General features: G+C 35.1%; 2 protein-coding genes across 7 annotated transcripts; one reads left to right on the top strand and one right to left on the bottom strand.

Moving 5' to 3' along the window:
• Positions 1-4,647: 4,647 nt before the first annotated feature.
• LOC132306659 (putative disease resistance protein At4g19050) lies at positions 4,648-14,623 on the top strand. Its single transcript, XM_059804144.1, has 4 exons — positions 4,648-4,737; positions 8,455-12,830; positions 13,698-13,761; positions 14,087-14,623. Exon 2 carries the CDS (start codon positions 8,475-8,477, stop codon positions 12,651-12,653), a length of 4,179 nt encoding a protein of 1,392 aa, XP_059660127.1. The 5' UTR covers positions 4,648-4,737; positions 8,455-8,474; the 3' UTR covers positions 12,654-12,830; positions 13,698-13,761; positions 14,087-14,623.
• A 94-nt stretch (positions 14,624-14,717) lies between these two features.
• LOC132306663 (uncharacterized) lies at positions 14,718-19,656 on the bottom strand. Of its 6 annotated transcripts, XM_059804185.1 has the most exons (6): positions 19,385-19,653; positions 15,741-18,381; positions 15,561-15,641; positions 15,360-15,470; positions 15,203-15,271; positions 14,718-15,093 (listed from the first exon to the last, which is right to left on the bottom strand). In XM_059804185.1, exons 2-6 carry the CDS (start codon positions 16,218-16,220, stop codon positions 15,082-15,084), a joined length of 753 nt encoding a protein of 250 aa, XP_059660168.1. In that variant the 5' UTR covers positions 16,221-18,381; positions 19,385-19,653; the 3' UTR covers positions 14,718-15,081. The 6 variants fall into 6 exon arrangements, 5 of the variants coding, with proteins under 5 accessions (XP_059660168.1, XP_059660160.1, XP_059660148.1 ...); XR_009482070.1 differs by having other exon boundaries at positions 15,203-15,470; positions 19,385-19,654; XM_059804177.1 differs by lacking the exon at positions 14,718-15,093 and having other exon boundaries at positions 15,102-15,271; positions 19,385-19,654.

Here is a 19,656-nt window from a genome sequence, read left to right as displayed (position 1 = left end):
TGGAGCTCGGAAAAGGTTTAGGACTGGGTGAGACGTGTAAAATAACTTCTCGAAAATTGATTAATAAGTTATTTTTGTTAGATTTTAACATATTTTTTTTCTCCATAAATATTTTACGACAATCAAATACTAAAAAATAAAAAAATATATTTTCTAAAAAGTATTTTACATCCAAACAAACGGAGCCCAAGTAAAATGGATTTTCAACCTAGCCTTTGCAAAAGGTCATTTTCCATAGTTGATTATATAATATAGGTTATTGTTTGACACTGATAGTTTACAACCTACATTAAGGCATTTTATTGAATTTTAGACAAGATTGGAGCCTCCACATGTATATGCATATACATTTATGGTGATCGAACATATAAAAACATGCATATACAAGTTTTTGTGTGAATTTGTAGTACATTTTGGATTAAAACCTCCTCACAAACAAACATATGATATATAATTAATTTAGAGGAGAGGGGAATCATATTGTTGTTGACTGGAGCTTCCGCTAGTTTAAAATTTTGAAATCATTGTAGTTTCATATACAACAATTGAATTATATATGGATCAATCATAATTTACACGTAATTATAACCTTTGAGTGAGATATTTATAAATCCAAAGTGTTCACATATTTGATCTTTCAAAATAGTACATTACTGCATTATTTAAAGATTTATATTTGCTTTATAAAAAATAGTAAAAATAAAAGTCATATTATTATTGATCGACGTGACCATCATTTATTGTTATTAGGATTAATTACAACAACACTCCCTGAAGTTTGCCATATACAACTTAGTCATTTTTGAGACAAAGACACCCTTTAAGTTTGCAAACTTAACAATGATACCCCAAACATGATGAAAGTACATGTTTACCTTTTTGACCACGTAAAATGCCCAAATTACCCTCAATCAAAAAATTCCTTCTTCCAAATTTTCTTTCCCATTCCTGTGAGCCTTTCTTCCCCACCGTCTATCAAGCCGCCACAGCCCACAACCGAGCTCATCACCTTCCCGCTGTCACCCTCATCCGAGCCATCCACAGCCGCAATCTATTACCATCCTTGAGTCACATATGGTCTATTTGATGATTAGAAACAAAGCCCCAATATTTTAGTTAGTGTAATATAGATTATTGAGTCAATTTGAAGATAGATGGAGCTAGGGTTTGGGTGAAATTTTTTTTGCAGAAAAGATAAAATCAAACAACAGCACTCAAAACTGAAGGTTCCTGATCTGACTGAGTATTTGCGCTGGAAATCCAAAGAAAAAGGGTAAGGGCGACGTGGAAGATCCACTAGTAGAAGTGAATTTCTGGTATAGTGATGGGCCTTAGCTTATCGATCGCACAGATAAAAGTCTCCCTCCAGCTACTCACACGGATAGCAGAAGGAATAAACCTTAGGAGACTTGACCTTAGGACTCAGTAGATTCCTGTTCTGTACGTGGAATAAGTTTTTCATGCCCCCTGTCATGACCTTTAAGTCACGTTCTAGCCCTCTCTAATGGTTGTGACCCATTTTTTTCGGTAGTCTACTCGTGGTAGTGCGTAGTGTGTAGAGATGATGGTGGATGGGTAGAGAGAACTCCATTTTTTCCGGCATATTCCATTCTTGTCGTTGTTTGCTTGGAGCATAGAGATGTTAGAGAGAGAGGGTACAGGGTTTGAGAGAGCTTGCTACCATCATCCGCAAGCTCACAGCCGAAGCTGCAACCAGTCCATCGCCGTCACAGCCAGCCCATCTCCACTTCGAGGTTCACAAGCCCATCGCCGTTCCGAGCCGAACCAGCCTGTCGCCCACGGCCCAGCTGTCTGCCGTCCCCGTTTCCCCACCATCCGAGCTGGCTGCCATCAAAACCAAGCTCACAGCCGCCTCCATCAAAACCAATCTTCTTCTTCACGGCCGACTCCTCCACGGTCGTCGCCTTCTCCACAGTCGCAAGTCGCCTTCGCCATCATTCACACGGCTGAGTCCACCACCGCTGCCATCTCGTCGCGAACTAGACCATCACAGCTGAGTCCTCCCCACAGCCCATCGCCGACACCACCTTGCCCAAACCAGCCCGTCCTCACCGTCCGTGCATTTTGGGTGGACAGCTATGGAACACATTTTTTTGTCAAATATTTTATTCATATAAGGCTGTGTTTGGTCAAGAGAGACGGAAAGAGAAACGACAGAGAGAGAGAGATGAGATGAGAGGGTAGTTTGGTCATTTTAGGTGAGGATGAAAATATATCTGAAGGCATATTAGACATTTCATGTAACCTAAGGCTGTGTTTGGCTCCGTTTTTTAAAAATGGGGTGTCATTGTTCAAGTTTGCAAACTTATGGGGTGTCTTTGTTCAAAAAGGGATTAAGTTGTACATGACTGTCAATATGACAAATCTCAAGGAGTATCGTTGTAATTAACCCTTATTATTATTATTATTATTATTATGCAAGCACCCCATAAGCATAGTGGAGTAATATATAAGCAAAGTACTCCAAAATATATGTGTACTCCCTTGAACGTATTTTATAATGTTGAGGAATAAATTCATGTGACATCATAGCCATGATAAACCATGATGGGCATCATCAAAACTAATTAGACTTGGTTTTGGGATAGTTAGGTTAAATTCAGTTGTTGCCATTTATATCAAGAGTGTGTTTAACACCTTTGTTCAGTATCAACCTGAATTGAGTTTTGGATTCAAAAATTTCGAGACGACCATATGACAAAGGGGTTCAAGCATACTGAAAGATCATGTTGAATTCAATAATCCAATAGGTACGCATTAGGTAAAATTTTATATACATAGCATATACATGATAGTTTAATACACAAATTCAATCATTGCGTAGTTAATACTAAAGTGATGTTATTGTTTTTTTATAAGAAAATTCCATAAAATAAAATTATACTGGAAATAAATTTTGATTCAGACCGTTAGATATTTATCTCAAGTATCGTATTAAATTACGACAAAAATTAAGAGTGTAAGTTGGACAAGCCCAAACTAGTCCCGTCCCAACCCGAACTCAACCCAAAGTCGGGTTGGGTTGGGTTGGGCCGGCCAGTTGTCAGTCTAGAACTGGGCTCTCCTGTAACCCGAACTCGAATAATTTCGGGCCGGACAGATTGACCCGTTCAATATATATATGTACTCTTCTTTTTCTTCTTCTTCTTTTTTTTTTTTTTTTTTTTTCAAATTTGCAAATTACATCTCTGTTTCGAAAACATCAAAATTTTTTTTTTTACCGAGAAAATTTTAATTTTCAATTCATTGCTACTCTTTCAATTTTTTTTCGACTGATCAAATGGTTGGTATTGTCACTAAAGTGTTCAATTATTAATTTTGATTTACTTCCAACTCTAATTTTATTTTCATTAATACAACAAAAATAAAACTTGTCTATGCACATCCATGACTTAATTATTATGCATTTTAAAATGCATATTAATTTGGGGTATATGCTCATCCATGCATAATATATATCTAGTTTGAAGGCTATTAGTAAATTGTGCATGTGACCTGTATCATCTCAAGAACTAAACAAGGTTTTACTCTACCAGGAAAAAGAGGAAAGAATCTATGGTGGAAACAGAAATTTACTTTAGGGGGCAATCTTTAATTTAGAGTTCTACTAGTATTATTTAGATAGATTCAATTCTAGTTGAAACATATGCCGAGGAGAATTCTTTTTAAATTATAATATGATAAAAATAAACTGAACAAAAAAACAATATGGCCAACTCCATTCATGAAAAATAAAAAGAAAAAAGAAAAGAAGCAAGAATGATGAACCAAAATGATATATGCAAAAATTAAAGTATAAGACATATAATATTAGGAGAAAAGCTATGCATCTCTTTTGAATTTGGAGTTAATAAGAGTTTCTTATAGGATATTGTTTGTGTAAAAAAAAATAAAGATTGAGGAGATTCAATGAGGGCGTAATTATCTTATTGTTTTTTATTTACTCTTGCAACTTTTTATTCAAAACTAATAAGTTGAGGGTAAAAATATCACTCACATTAATGGAGTGTCAAAGTTACTTTTGACAAAAGTTTCATCTTTATTCCAAACTTTTTTTAGCAATAATATGACTGTAGAAAAAAAAGAAAAGAAAAAAAAAAAAGGAATTATTACACATATACATGGTGTTATAATTTCGTATTTATTATTTAATGGAGTTAAAGTCACGTCGAAAAAAATGAAGTTAGTCAAAATTCTGAACATAAAAAAATACTATTCATTATCCAAATTATCCTTAATATTTTCACATATCATTTTTGGTTTGGATACAAACGTATTACTTTTATGCACATAAGTGTTACTTTTTGTGCAACACAAAAAATGGTACCTGATGACACAAAGTAGTATTTGGGTGCACAAAAATGTACCAACGTATCTAAAAGTGGTTGATTTGTGAGAGGAGTTTGGATAAATAAACAGTATTTTGGTCGACTCTATTTTTTCAAAGTTAGGAGACTTTAACTTGATCAAATAATAAATATAGATCCATAACCGAGTCTATCTGTACTAATCATAACATTAACAATGTGGGTTTTATACCATCGAGGCATTGACCCTTATTTCTAGTAATAAATTAAATAAAATAATCACAATACAGTTACAAGTGGTCGACTTACTTCTTTTAAGAAGTCTACTGAACTGAAATTAGTACCAAACGGAGGTTGAAACATAGTACAACTCAGCAAAAGCAGTGGTGGAGCTTTCTTTGTTTTGCAGGTTCTCTCTCTCTCCCTCTCCCTCATGTGCGTGTGTTTTGATATGATTTATGCCTTCTTCAATGTTAATGTCATTGGTTGCCTGTCTTTTTAAAAGCCCTATCTGAATTGTCTGATCTTGTATATAGTTATGCTGCTCTGTTTAGATTCAAGATTAATATGGTAATCTTATTGTAACTTTGGCTTGTGCTTGTAGCAAATCTTGAAAAACCTAAGAAGTTCAAATTTGATTCAAATCTTTAATTGACTGACTTTTTTTTTTTTTTTTTTTTTTTTTCCGGTTGCCTAACTCATCCCCTCAAACAGTTTTTGTTATGAACCACAAATTTCATAGTTCTTTAAAAATAGGAAACAGACTTTGAGTCCCTGGGGAGTGTATAATTTTTTCTTTTCCGGAATCGGGAAAGAAATCGTACTAGACAACTGAAATCTACTGATGTCAAGACAATTTGGAAGTCTTGGTGATCATCTAAATGAGTTGAGGTTTTTAACTTACATTATTGTTTTAATCCTTCAAATAGAATCCATCCAACAATGAGATTTAGGGTCAAGATCTGAAGTCTAATAGTTATTGATTAGATGTATAAGGAGTTCTTGAAATTAATTTGATCCAGAAGGTGGAATTTTTTTCTTAATTGCTTTGTAATTGACTGATCTCTTTTTCTTTTAAATTTTCATCTTAAAACTGGGTTCAACCCGACCTCCAATTGAAGATGGGTTGTAGAATTTGGGTTATTTCACTGTAAGCTTTTGAATGAGAAATATAGAGTAGAAGAAACAATGTTAGTTAGTAGGAAACCGTACTTTGCGTGGTTGTGTATAAATTGTAGAACCACCTCTAGGTTTGTTATTTCCACCTCAAAGACAAGGATTTTTTCAACCATGTAACAAGTTTAGAAGACCTTTTTTTGTTTTGGGCAGGCCTCCATCACCTAAAGTTCTTCCAATAATGTAATTTAAAATAAACTAACCATTAAAAAAAAAAAATTCAATTGGCCTATGAGTTCAACCCACACCATGGACACCAAAACTGTAGGCCACCCGAAATTTCAAAATTTGATAAAGTGATACTCAAATAGTAGGATCTATATAAAATGCGTATTAATTATATTGAATGACTTGATCAGAAGACGCAGCCTTGAGCTTAGAAGAGAACAAGGTAGTAGGAGTCCAAAGTAGTAATGGACACTGAACCAAATAAGAACACTACTCAATGCTGGTTTGGTTCAGTTTTAAGCATTTTTGCGCCATTGACCATGACTGAGTAGCACAACTCGTGGACTGACAAATGGAAATTAGAGCCCTGCTATCCATGACTGGGTGATAGTGTAGTTGTTTAAGCACCAATGTTATGTATAGGTCTTGTGAATGGATTAAATTCTGACATGATACTCGTGATCTGGTAAATGTGATATAATCCACTAACTAATGATGAACCAAAATGTGTTTGTTAATTTATGAAGTGATCTTGGACTTATGGTGATCTAGCCCAATTAAACAATATATTATGAGTAAAGAACTGTGGTATGACATATTTATATAACATATATTTATTATGAGTAATGATTTGATGTCGATTGTAAAATTACTAAGATCACCTAACCATGGACATGATTTTCATTTTATTTATTTATTTTGTATTTTTCTTCAAAGATTTTAGCTTGATAAAGCCATAGAATTTGATTTTTATTTATTTTTTTGTTTTAGTATGTAAAATTTATTTTAGAATTTTGGTTGTTTGGACTGGGCTTAACGGAGCCTGGGGCGTGCACATGAGCCCAAAAATAATATAATAATAAAATAAATATTTTCTGAGTTTAAATATAAAAAATTCTTTTTTCTTTTGAAGGGAGGGGACAAAAACAAATTATTGTTACCATACAAATTATTGTAGTACATATATAAATTAATATTATAAATTTATAAGTACTTGTGTTTATTGCCATAATTTTTTTTTTTTTTTGAAAGTTATTTATTGCCATAAATTTACATGATATGTAAGTGTGTGTATTGTCTTTTACTTATGGAAATTATGGCCTGAAATGGACATGTGTTTGACTTTTAATTGGTTAATGTTGTTACGTGGGACTATGGGAAGCAGTGATAGTTTAAACTTATACTACTACTATATTTGCACAATCCTAAATTTGAGGCCCTTCCAAATTGGAGGCCCTAGGTGACCGTCTGGACCACCTAGGCCCAGGGTCAGCACTGTTACCAAGAAAAGTTTCTTTAGTATAAAGTTCTATAAGAACATTATTTGTAAGCAATTATTACTTATGCTTATTAATTTATCTTTCCATACCTATTAGTGTGTGAGTCATTTATGCTTTTGCATGTCTCATTTCTAAGTACTTTTTTCTTTCATTCTTTTCTTTTTTCTTTTCATTTATTTATTTATTTTGCCCAACCTTGGTTACTAAAAAAACAAAAAAATTCAAAGTAAGGATTCTATTTCTCTCAACAGTAGAAGATATTAGACGGGTTTCATTGCCTGAAGCTGCTTGGTTTGTAGGTATGCTACTCTCTTTTCTCTACCCAAGAAAATTGAAAAATTATGGTCTCTCTATTGGGTCAGAAAAAGAAAAGTTAGCATGTTCAATTTTAAACTAAAGAATTCCATCAAATTCCTTCCTCAATATCCTCAAAAGAAGTATAAGACAATATGATGAAGAGGAAAGAACAACATTTATGCTTGGTAGCACATCAGAATATCACACAGTTTAAGAGAAAAGGATCTACAATAATATCTTGAAAATTCCTGTAGCAAATTAGCCATAGCGATATAATATATGAAGTTGATCACTTATGGTACTTTTGGATGAAGGAATTAATTTGAAATCATGAGATTTGAGGTTTAAATGAAAAATTAGCTATTGAAATTGGATTAAGAGGCTCTAAAGGATGTTAAGTGGAGGTATGATATGCAATTCCCTTGTTGTCGTGGCTTTCAAAAAAATTTGAAATCCATGCATATAAGGCTATCAAATCAATGAATGCATTTTTTTAAAATCTAAATCTTTAAATCTAGTTTAAAGTATACATCTTAAATATTTCAAGTACCTTGATCCAAATTACACCTTACAGTTTATTAGAACAAACTATTTTTTTTGTACAATAAGGAGGTTTCTGCATTCCCAATGTATGTCCCGCCCAGGTGGGGTGCTGGGAGGGAAGATTAGGGACAGACTTAGCTTCGTTATTATGTTTGCAAAGAGTGGCTGTTCTAGGACTTGAACTGCTTACTTGTGAGTTCAAGTTCTAACCATTGCATCAAGCAAGGATGGGATTTTCTGTAATTATTTATTAAGCCTTGGTTTCTATATTCATGTAAAAAAGGTTTTTTCACATTGCTTTGGAGTTTGGACCCAATGGGAAAACAAATTCCAAGAGAACTTAGAATTGTTGAGTATCTGGTGACTTGTACGCATGACGTTCAGTTTTTCTAGCAATGTATCATGCTTTCTGAATTTGAAAAGTTTGATATGCTTTTTATCTTGTTGACTTTTGCATTCATTTAGAAAAGGAACTAGAAATGGTGAGTGCATGGTTTTTGTAATGCATTAAAATTCAAGAGAGAACCTGCAACAATTGATTTTGGCATGGTTTTATTCTGTTTATCTGATGATTTATTACTTAGACAAGAACTCAACATAATTTTCTCTTGTCTTCATTTTGTTAGAATTCTACTATTAATTCCTTTATTAAAATTATGCAGTGGAATTTCTTGAATCAGCAATGGCCCAGAATACATTGGCACAGCGGAAAGAAAAGATAATTGAACTGTTAAGGGATAACAAAGTCAAAATAATTGTTCTTGTTGGGGAATCTGGAATTGGTAAAACATGGACTGCCAGAGAGATAGCCAGGCGTGCAATTAAGGTTGACTTATACAAGATCATCCTTTGGGTGTTTCTGAACAGAGAATATGACAGCAGTGCTCTCCGTGACAGTATTGCTCATCAGTTGTGTCTACTTCCCACCACTGAGGAGTGGGAAAGTGAGGATGACAAAGAGGAGGCAGAGAAGGAGGAGAATGGGAAAGACTTGCAGAAACAGATATATGAAGCACTTAATGGAAAGAGTTTTCTTTTAATTTTGGATGATGAAGGAAATAAAATGGATGAAGGACGGATTATGTCCGAACTGGAAACCCTGCTGAATCTTAGCCAGCAGAGCTCATGTAAGGTTTTAATCACTAGCACGAACAGCCACCTTCCTAAGGAAGGGAGGGAAGTGTTTGAGGTGGAGCCTTTATCCATGGAAGAATCATTGTCTTTATTGCGAGAAAGAGTGGGGACAACAGTTTACGAAGTTCCAGGTATTAAATCATTAGCTGAAACTTTTATCGGAAAGGCTAGAGGGTTTCCTGCTGCAGTTCTCGTGTTTGCTAAAGCTTTAAGTTACTTTGGACAACATGGCTCGGGGGTGAGGTTGCTAGAAAGTGCTTTGGAGGAAGCATTTGATAATGAAAGATGTAACATAACACAGTTACTGTGCACTGGGTATGGAATGCTTTTTTTTCTTAATTGGTACTCACACACACATGCCTCCACCAAGACTCGAACCCCTGACCTCCCTTTAGGAAGTAGAAGCCTGGTACCGCTAAGTCACTGGCCTTTTGGAACGCTGCCGCTCAGTGTTCTAATTGATTGCTGTCGGCATGGCAGCCACTTCTTCCGCAAGCATGGAAGCATTCATTACAATGAGTTGATAGCTTACTGGGTGGTTGAAGGATATCTTGGTCGCATCGATTGTATTGAGAACGCTTATGAGAAGGGACATCATGTTTTAATGGAGCTTATAGATTGTGGGATATTGAAAAAGGTGGAGGCTAATTACATTATCATGGAAGAAGCAATGATGAATTTGGATGACTACCATTGTTGTGGATTTGGTGGGACAGCCAATCTTGGATTGGCTAATGTGTTTGGGAATAGCGAGTGGAAAGGCCTTGGGAAAATCACTTGGGCAGATGGTATGATTAAAACACTTTGTTCTGGTAAACAAGAGCATAAACTATTGACATTGCTGCTCGATGGAAACCGTCTTGGCAGGGAAGTCCCAGACAATTTCTTTGATTCCAAGCAGGATCTCCAAGTTCTTGCCCTTTTTAACCCGACACTGAAGTCACTACCATGTCCCTTGGATAAAATGGTTGATCTTCGTGTGCTTGTGCTCAGAGGCTGTGAATTTTTGGAGAAAATTGACCACACCCAAGCACTTACAAGGTTAACTGTTCTCGAGATATCTGGTGCTACCTCCTTGAAAACAATCCCAGATGATTTACCTGATGATCTTTTTCAGCATATGCCCCACCTTCGGAGCCTCAATATGTCTGCAGTCCAGATTGACAAGTTACCTTCATCTCTTTATGACCTCAATGAACTGTGCTGGCTCATCCTTAGAGGCTGTTCTTGCTTAGTAACACTGGCAAGTCTCAGAAAACTTAATAAACTTGTGGTACTTGATCTTTCTGGTGCTACCTCCTTGATAACTATCAAAGACAAAACCTTTGGTCAAAACAAGGAACTTAAAATGCTTGATCTATCCCAAACCCGGATTAAAAGCTTACCGAAACTACTCAATCTTGGAGATCTCACTCATCTCTCACTAAGTGGCTGTAAAGCCTTAGATAGACTACCCAGCATTCAGTCACTGACCAGTCTACAAAATCTTGATCTTTCAGGTGCAGAAAAGTTCAATGAATTCCATGAGCATTCATTAGAAAGAAATGCTGGTCTCAAAATCCTTAATTTGTCAGAAACTGGTGTTACATGCCTCCCTTCCAACATTAGCAACCTTCGTCATCTCTTTTTAAGACAATGCTCTCGGCTAAAGAGTCTATCTGGAACTGAAGCTCTTAATAAAGACCTCGAGATACTTGATCTTGCAGGTGCTTATAATCTGGTCGAAATCTCAGACAAATTCTTTGAACATCTGAGCTCCCTTCGAATCCTTAACCTTTCAGAAACCAAAATAGAAGCATTACCACCCATTTTCAATCTTTGTAACCTTCGGCAGCTTAATCTTTCAGGATGTAGTGCTTTGACAGCAATAGAAGATAAATCCTTTGATCAGATGTCTTGCCTTCAGAAACTTGACCTTTCTGGAACAAATGTTGAATACCTGCCATCCCTTTCAAATTGTTGCAACCTTCGTCACCTCTTACTCAAAAAATGCACTAACGTGAAGGTACTTCCACAGATTGAATCGCTTTCAAAACTTGAGGAGCTAAACTTATGTGGCATCAACTCTTTGAAAGAAGCTGGAGCTAATTTCTTGGAGCAAATGTACAACCTTCAGATACTTGACCTCTCGGAAACCCAGCTTGAACAGTTACCATCCATGGAAAACCTCAAAAACCTTCGTCAACTTTTCCTGAGAAGTTGCCCACACTTAAAAATGGTGCCACAGTTGGAAGCACTTACAAAGCTTGAAGTTCTGGATCTTTCTGGAACAGCAGTTGAGTCTCTACCACCATTTAACAATTTTAGCAACCTGCGGTCTCTCATGCTTACAGATTGCTTTTGCTTAAAAGATTTTCTGCATCTGGAGATTCTTGATCTGTTGGAAGCCACTGAAATAGAACTTCCCTATGGGATCTCGAAATTGACTCGTCTTGAGCACCTTGATCTGCCAAACACGAAAATAGATGAGAGTGAAAATGTGAAGGCCCCACTAGAAGAGCCAAATCAATATCAGTGGAGCATCTCGAGTTTGCCAGTTGAAACACTCAAAAACAATGATAGATCTCTCATACCTGTAAGTAGTACTCAATTTCTTCAGGTTTTGGAGAAAAATCCCTCCTTGTGGGAAACAAGATTCAAGAAATTTCATTTCTGTGTTCATCCAGTTGATGGGCAAAATACAAATGGGGACAGATACTTTTACCGAAATGAACTTATCTTCAGGGATATCCACTTACAGACCAGGGAACTTGTTCATTGGAAAGAAGAAAGATCGTTGGAGATTTGTGGATTTGATTGTTTTCCCGAGGGTATTGAGGAGCTTCTCAGTCATGCTGACTGTGTACTTTTAATAGATAATATGTCTAAAAGATGGTTATCTGATTTAGGAGCTTCCAACCTCAAGGTAATGAAAGGCTGTTGGATTGAGAGATGTATACAAATGGAGAGTGTTTTCTATGCAGAAGATACTGAAGCTATTGCAAAAGTGGGGAAGAATTTGGAAATTCTAGGTGTTTCAAATGCAGTTAGTTTAAAGAGCATATACAGTGAAAGCTTGCAAAGCGAGGTCTTCCAAAACCTGAAGTATATATATCTAGATTGTTGTCCAAAGCTTTCAACTGTTTTCTCTTCATCACAGCTGCCAGTGAACCTCAAAGTTCTCCATATTAAATTTTGTGATAAATTGGAAACCGTGTTTGACCAAATGTCACCAGATCACCCTGGATTGCTAAAATTAGACATACTGCATCTGTTGGAACTACCACAATTGAAGAGCATTGGGTGCAAGTTGCCATCTCTACAAACTCTAAAGGTCTGGCAGTGTCCAAAATTGCAGAAATTGGAAGAATATATCAATCTGGCTGAAAGTTTACAGATTTTATGGATTTCCAATGTTTCTGATTTGAGGAGGATATACGCTGGCATAAGGCAAACAGAGTGCTACAAAAACCTTAAAACTTTGATTCTTGAGAGTTGCTCTATGCTTGTAAATGTTTTCTCTTCGCCCCAGCCACCAATGAACCTTGAGACTCTCCAAATCAAATCTTGTGATAAATTGGAGACTGTGTTTGAACACAGCTCATCAGCGGACTATACACTGCCAGTGCTGCACACTTTGCATCTGCAAAAACTGCTGAAATTGAAGAAGTTTGGGGGTAAATTTCCATCCCTACAAGATCCTGTTGTCACTGAATGCCCAACTTGCAGAGACTTCCCAGTGGCGTGAATGACAAGGTTTCTGTTACTTACCGGAGATAATGACTTGGGACGAAGATATTAGGTGATCAGGGAATCAGAAACTGTCAGGAAACAAACTTTACCTGCGTCTCATGCCAGATGCTCAAGAAAATTCCCTTGAGATGCTGAACAAGTCTCACCTTTAGCATTCCGCATCAGATTTCAGGTTCTTATTATTATAATTTTTTAATTCACTTCTTTTTATATGCACAGCATCCTTGTTTCATCTTTTCCACTGTACTCCCATCTACATCCAGTTAAAAGAATTATATCATTTTGTCTGCATTAACTCTATCATGACCTTCTTGATGTTTCAGTTCACAAGAAGTCATCTATCAAACAATGAGCCAATCTTTTTTTGACCATTACTTGACTTATGCTAAAATGTTATATCTTTTATCTGTGATATTGAAGGTCAGGGTAAAACAGAAATTACTGATTCCAGGTTAAAGCAATTGGTGTTGTGTCATTAGGCTGCATTTGTTAGTTTGTCATTTTCCATAAGACTTGGAACAAATGCCTATTTTTTATGTATTTGGTGCCTGGATTTTTTGATGATGTAGTACTGACCTGACAGGACTGCCAATGAGTGTACATACATTCATAAAAATGATTCCAATGGTGCTCATGCACTTCTTGGTAGTTAAATATTGGGGGAAAGAAGGGGTAATTACACTTACCTCCCCTGAGGTTAGGCCTAATTACAGGCGGTACCCCTAATGTTTCAAGTATTACACCGCCCTCCCTCAAGGATTGCTTCGCCGTAACACTTAGCCCCCTCCGGTGAAAGTCAACGCCGGTCAATGATATTTTTGATGACATCAACACTTTTTAACCATGTAATACCACATTTGCCCTTACTATATTTGCAAAGACATTTTTATCCTTACTTTTGTATTAAAATAACCTATATACCTAGAATAAAAAAACAAAAAAGCCCTTGTATGATTTCTTTATAAGCTCACTCTCTCTCTACATAATACTACATTCTCTCTCGCTAATAATTCTCTCTCTAAAATTTCTCCACGTGAAGCTAATCCCTCAAGGCTCTCCCTCCACATAAGAACTGGTACTTCAAGATCTGCTACTCCTTCAAGGTCTGTTCTCCTTTAAGGTCTCCTTCAAGGTCTGATATATATATATATATATATATATATATATATGTATAGAGAGAGAGGGAAATAAAATCATATATATTTCTCTCTCAATATATGATGAAATATATATATGATTTTATTTCCCTCTCTCTCTATATATACATACATACATACATACATACATACATATATGTATGTATGTATGTATAGAGAGAGAGAGGGAAATAAAATCATATATATATAGTTACAGTTTTTCCCTCCATCTTTCATATTTTGTGATTTTATTTAATTATTTTATTTTTCCTTTTCATTATTGCTTAACCAGATGTCTCAGTCAAGCTCAAATATTGCAAGAGGCAATGCTCCAAGGAATTTGAGGTACAATAGTATGACTTGTTATTGTGGTGTAACAGCTGCAATAAGGGTTACAATTTACGACACTTATCACAACAAAGGGAAGTTGTATTATACCTGTGAAAGAAAAAAATGTTCATTGTGGGAGTGGTGCAACCCCATTGGTACAATAGGTGGTTATGAATCATCTACAAATCAAGATGGTGAAGTTCAACCGAATGATGATGTTGCTTATCTGAGAGACCAATATGAAGCGATGAATAGGATCTGATTGAAGCAAGAAATGGACAAATGAAGATGTTCATTATTGCAGCTTTGTTGTTGTCTTTCTTAGCCTTGTTAAAAACATTTTAGTAGCTATTAAGTTTGTACTGTGTTAAGAAAAAATATGACATTTATGTGTTCATATGAGCTAGAAGCAATGTAAGTCTGTTTTTGAAGAAATATGACACTTATGTATTCCATATAAACTAGAAGCAATATAAGTCTATTAAGAAGAAATATAAAAGTTATATAGTATGAACTCCATTGCAAAACACAGTGGCATGCAAAAATAATCAAAAGCTTATATAGTATGAACTCCATTGCAAAACACAGTGGCATGCAAAAAATAACCAAAATCTTATATATAGTTCAATCCAACTGTCTCTACTTCATTACATACACAAAACAACCAAAAGTATACCCAAGACCCATGAGTATAAGTATGTAATTATATCTTGTCCAAGAACCTATCCAACAATATCCCAAAAATTGTCAACAAGTAGCAAGCAAAGTTTCCCAAAAGTGACAGGTTATCCACATATGCTCCAAATGCAACTCTAACTATGAGCAAACATTTGTCCACATGCCATCAAAACAAAATAGTAACATCAAAAGTGATAGGTAGTTATCCACATATGCTCCAAATAAGAACACAAAAAACATTCTTCAGGGGAGGCCAGAAGGATTGAAACAGTATGACAGTTACCACACTGCCTGTGGAAAACAAATAAATGGAGTTCAAAAAAAAAAAAAAAAAATTAGAAGAAGAAGAAGAAGAAGAAATGAAATATATAACTAAAATTTACATGACACTATAATTTACCATGTCAGAAGAGGTACCACTACCAAGTTGGGGTTGAGACATAGACGCACCCCTCCCACCTCTAACTGCCTAAGTCAAACAAACAAAACAATTTCAAATAGCTATATGGCCAATAAAGTAAATCTGTAAATGAAAAAATAAAAATAAAAAAAATTACCATTTGAGTTGTCCCTCTACCAAGTTGGGGCTGAGAACTGCTTGCACCAAAACTCCATGTAGCACCTGGGGGTTGAGAATTGCTTATACCACCCCTCCCACCTCTAACCGCCTGAGTCAAACAATCACAACAATTTCAAATAATTGTATGACCAATAAAGTAAATCTGTAAATGAAAAAAATAAAAAAAATAAAAAGTTACCATTTGAGTTGTGCCTCTACCAAGTTGGGGTTGAGAACTGCTTGCACCCAAGGGCTGTGATAAACCCCCCTTCCTAACTCTCTGATATTAAAAAACAAACAAAACATAAGAATAAATGGCATGGACTAATTCAGTTTTTATTAAAAAACTGAATTATATTAAACCAGATAATTAAATTACCTGAGATGTGCTTGAACTTTCCTCTGGACCACTTGCATTTGTAGCTTTTGAAGAACTTCCCTTCTGGACCTTATTTGCATTTTTTGGACATGTTCTTTTGTTATGTCCAAAAGCCTTGCAAATCATGCATCTTATGGTCATTGACCTTCTCACTTGACTAGTCCCTGTTGCAGGTTCATCTGCATCTCTTCTTTTATTTTTCTTTGGCCTACCAAGCCTTCTATAAGGTGGAGGAGGATCAAGTGGATCACCATGAGCAGGTGGCCATAGTTTTGAGTCAACTATGGGATGTATCATTCCCCCATGAGCTTCCAAATAAGCATGCTTACTAAATTTTTCATCATAAAATAGCTCAATATTCATTCTCTTGTAAGCCATTGCAGCAGCTGCATGCTTGTAGGGGAGGCCAGAAATTTGCCATGCCCTACATACATAAGTCCTAGCACCAAGGTCTACCACAGTTCTACCAGTTTCATTCATTATTTCATATTCATCCGCTCCAGCAAAGATGACACTACATTGTCTAGATTCCTCTATGAGTTGGTTCAACCTCTTCCTAATGTTAGGAGTCACCACTGTTTGCTAACTGCATGCCACCTCATACCTCTTTTGAATCCTACCCATCAATTGCATCCTAATCCATTCTAACATGTTCAGAATTGTATTATTTCTTTGTGCACCAACCCAATTGTTAAATGATTCACTTAAATTGTTTGTGACATGATCATTTTTCACATTTTCATCAAACCCATGCCTAGACCATGATGATACAGGCAATTCCATCAAATTATTATACCCTTCTTCTGTAAGATTCCTCAAATGCCCCATGGCAATATCAAAGTCAGCTTGGTTGTAAGCTCTTGTAGCTCTCCAAAAGTACTTCCTTAACAACAAACCAGGGTACTTCTTTTTAAAGTTATTAAATAAATGTCTACAGCAATATCTATGGTGGGCCTTAGGAAAGATATAAGAAATTGCAGAATCCAGTCCCTATATAAAATAGTAAAAACAGTGTCAATAATTAAATTTACCAAAGACATAAAATAAAAATTAAAAACATTCAATATAAAAATTCCTTTTGTTGGTCAGACATGAAAGTCCATGGGTTGTCCTCAAAATCTTTGCCAATCATAGTCTGCAGATGTGTTAGAAAAAAACCCCAACTTTCCCTTCCTTCACTTTCCACAACACCATAGGCTACTGGGAAAAAGGCCATTGTTGCCATCTAGTGCAGTGGCTGTAAGTAGAACACCACCATAGGGTCCTTTCAAATGGCAGCCATCTAGACCAATAAATGGTCTACATCCTTTCTTCAAACCAGTGGCCAGTGCCTCAAAACAGATGAAAATTCTGCTAAAGACTGGGTTCATATACAAATTTGCCCTAAACCTCTTAATTTTAGCCAAGCTTCCTGGATTTGTTTTATCAATTTCATTTGCATAAGCTGGAAGTAATGTGTAAGCTTCAGCATGATTACCCCCAATTTCCTCTAGTGCCTTCCTCTTTGCCCTATACAACTGCATTCTACTAGGTTCAATTCCATATTGTGTCTTCACTGCAGCTCCCAAAGATGCTATTTTAATCTCCGGATTCTCTCTTATCCTATCTGCAAACTTCATAGCAATCCATGTTGATGTTGCTTCCCTAAAAGTGCTCTCCTTCACACAAGTATGCTCTTTGTTTATTGTTTTAATCTGATAGGTGATTTTATCAAAGAGAGGTGATGCATGTATCATCCATGGGCAACTTGTAGCAGCACAATGACATCTTATTCTAGCTTTTTCAATTTTTTTCCTAACCATTTTAAAACACTCTTGAATTGCATAATCCCTCAACACTTCCCTAAATTTTTTAATATTGTCAAATAGGTGACCTTTTACTAGCTCTATCTTTTGTCCTAGAACTCTATGAAATTCTATCCCAAACAAACATTGATCAAATGCTTTACCCTTAGCCCTATCTTTTTTATCAGTATCACCCAATATTTCAATACTTGATTCTGATCCACATTCATCCCCTGACCCATAATTTGACAAACCATCATCACTACTTATTTGAACTTCCCCCATAGTACCTTCATCTACTAGTCCACTATTACTAGAATACCCTTCATTTTCATCTTCCCATTCCTCATCTTCTAAACTGAAACCAAATATATAATCTCTATCATCCTCATCTTCCTCATCACCATCCCTTACCCTACCACCCCTCTCACCACCATCCCTTACCCTACCACCCCTCTCACCACCATCTCTCTCACCACCACTTACATGAGCACCCCTTGGACAACCATCCCTTTCACCATCCCTCATAGCACCATTCTTCTCATATACCATGTTTAAATTTTCAACAGTTTCTAACTCAACATGAACATGAACAAATTTTTTATAAGGATTAGTATGCAAGCTAAACATTTGTAACATATCAGCATCACTCTGCACTACCATTTTCTCATTACTCCCAGGCAAATCACAATGCATGATAATTGGACTCCTAATTGTGCAGGTAAATTTTCTAAAGACACTTGTAAAACATCATCAATCAAATCAATAAAATGGTACCTATCAGGATCAATATTATAAATTACTTTCACAGTGGACTTGTAGTGCACAATAATGTCATGCAATTCAGAATCTGCCATCTGTTTATACCACATAAGAAAAAAACATTAGGATACATATAACAAAATCACATGCATATTTCAAAATAACAGCACAATTTTCTCAGTCTAACACATATTAATATGGAAAAATCAAAACACAAAAACATTAGGATAATTATAAAAAAATATCCAGTAAGTGGAAATTCATTATATATATGGTAATCTAAAATAAAAGATATAGAAATAATTTAGTCAAAATTCATTATATATATAGAATACAAAAAACATTTAGAAAAAAAAAAAATTCCATATATGTAATGAATTTTGACTAAATTATTTCAATATGGTAATCTCAACACATATCAATATAGAAAAAAAATTCTATATATATAATGATTTTTCACTAAATTATTTCAATATGGTAATTTTCACTAAAATTTTAGAAACCAAACACTGTGAACAACTATACTGTAAACAAAAAAAAAAAAAAAAAAAAAAATCTAGAATATGAAACAACGTTGCATAAAAAAAAATAATTATAAATAAAAATAAAAATAAAAATAGGATGCATATAAAAAAAACCTATCCAACAACTGATATAAGTGTTGATACGAAAAAAAATTCTCTGACAATAATTACATACCAGATATAAGTGTTAATTATGTCTTGTCGAAGAACCTATCCAACAATATCCAAATTCAAAAAAAAAAAATTATGATGCATATAAAAAAAATCCAGATTAAAAAAAAAAAAAAAAAAAAAAAAAAAAAAAAAAAACTCATACTATAAACAACTATACTCGTTACATATTAATATGGCAAAATCAGAATACAAATTAGGCAATATATATATATATATATATATATATATCAGAAACGAACCATGAACAACTATAACAAAAACTCTAAAAATCACTGCGAAAATAGACATGCATAACAAAATAGCAATGAACAAGAACCTATTATATATCTTTAAAACAAAAACCCTAAGACCTCAACAAGAATAGCAAAACCCCTAAATTTTGTCAAAAAATTGGGCTTACCTTCACCAGCGATGCGTGCTTCTGAAAAAATATTACACTGATGCCTACTTGTTGGACGATTATGGGTTATGTAACGGCTAGCAAAGATAACAGAAGATCAGAGTCTTTAGAAATCTAGGGTTTGAAAGGCAACACATTAAACTCTTCACCTCTGTGCTTCTCCATCTTTTTCTTTTATTTCTCTCTCGAACCGGCTGTATGAGATGTGTAAAGGAAATAAAATGGTTCTGTGATATAAATAAAGGAAATAAATGGGTTGCCTGATATAATGA

The sequence above is a fragment of the Cornus florida genome, unplaced genomic scaffold (genome assembly GCF_030987335.1).
Source record: "Cornus florida cultivar Cherokee Brave unplaced genomic scaffold, ASM3098733v1 CherokeeBrave_3.0.0_Hap2_Chr01, whole genome shotgun sequence".
In the NCBI taxonomy this organism is placed as follows: domain Eukaryota; kingdom Viridiplantae; phylum Streptophyta; class Magnoliopsida; order Cornales; family Cornaceae; genus Cornus; species Cornus florida.
The sequence above is the reverse complement of the archived record's forward strand: the minus strand, read 5'-3'. Positions and strand labels throughout refer to the sequence as shown.